General features: G+C 41.7%; 1 protein-coding gene across 1 annotated transcript; it reads right to left on the bottom strand.

Annotated features, from left to right (window-relative positions):
• LOC114579064 lies at window positions 1-702 on the bottom strand (the record flags this gene model as incomplete). The annotated part of the gene is given in 1 exon segment (XM_028692752.1): window positions 1-702. A coding segment is annotated over 1 exon segment (382 nt), but the record flags the coding sequence as incomplete, so codon positions are not given.
• Window positions 703-709: the final 7 nt, after the last annotated feature.

The raw sequence follows: 709 nt of genomic DNA, 5'->3' as shown, positions 1-709 counted from the left end.
AGGAAGACGGGAATGTAGCATTTACTTCACCCCTTTTTGGATCATAGATCTTGATTTGCTTTCCTTTCCCTGGTGGATTATTGTTGTAGTTGAAACCAGCACTTCTAGGCCTGGGTAACCTTTCAAATTTGGCTACACGATCAAGTAACTCCTGAAACGTATTGATTGTAGCCATCGCCAGATATGGAGCCATATAATCATCTATGTTTCCCAGTAATAACTCAACAGCATGTTTTTCAGTGAGTTGTTGCTCGCATTTCATGCTGAGATTTCTCCACCTGGTAATGTACTTGGTGACTGATTCTTCTCTTTTCCTTTTCTCAAGAGCGAGGTCAGCGATAGTCACCTTCTTTGTTGCACTGGCAAATCTTTTGATGAACATCGTCTCTAATTCGGCGAATGTTCTTACTGAGTCGTTGGGTAACTCAGCATACCATTCAAAGGCTGTGCCTGTTAAACTACTGACAAATTGGCGTAGTAATAGAGCATCATTGCCTCCTGTATTTCCACAGGTAGCTCTGAATTGTGCTAGATGTTGGCGAGGATTTGCAGTGCCGTCAAATAAATTGAACTTTGGCACTATGTATCCCTTTGGATATTTCTCCTGGTCATATTCTGCCGGATATGGACGACCTTTTCCGACCAAGGCTTCAACAGCTTCAGAAGAAATAGCTGCTTTAACCTTTTGACTAATGAGATTCTCAATTTG

Source organism: Dendrobium catenatum, unplaced genomic scaffold (assembly GCF_001605985.2).
Source record: "Dendrobium catenatum unplaced genomic scaffold, ASM160598v2 original_scaffold_269106, whole genome shotgun sequence".
Classification (NCBI taxonomy): Eukaryota; Viridiplantae; Streptophyta; class Magnoliopsida; order Asparagales; family Orchidaceae; genus Dendrobium; species Dendrobium catenatum.
The sequence above is the reverse complement of the archived record's forward strand: the minus strand, read 5'-3'. Positions and strand labels throughout refer to the sequence as shown.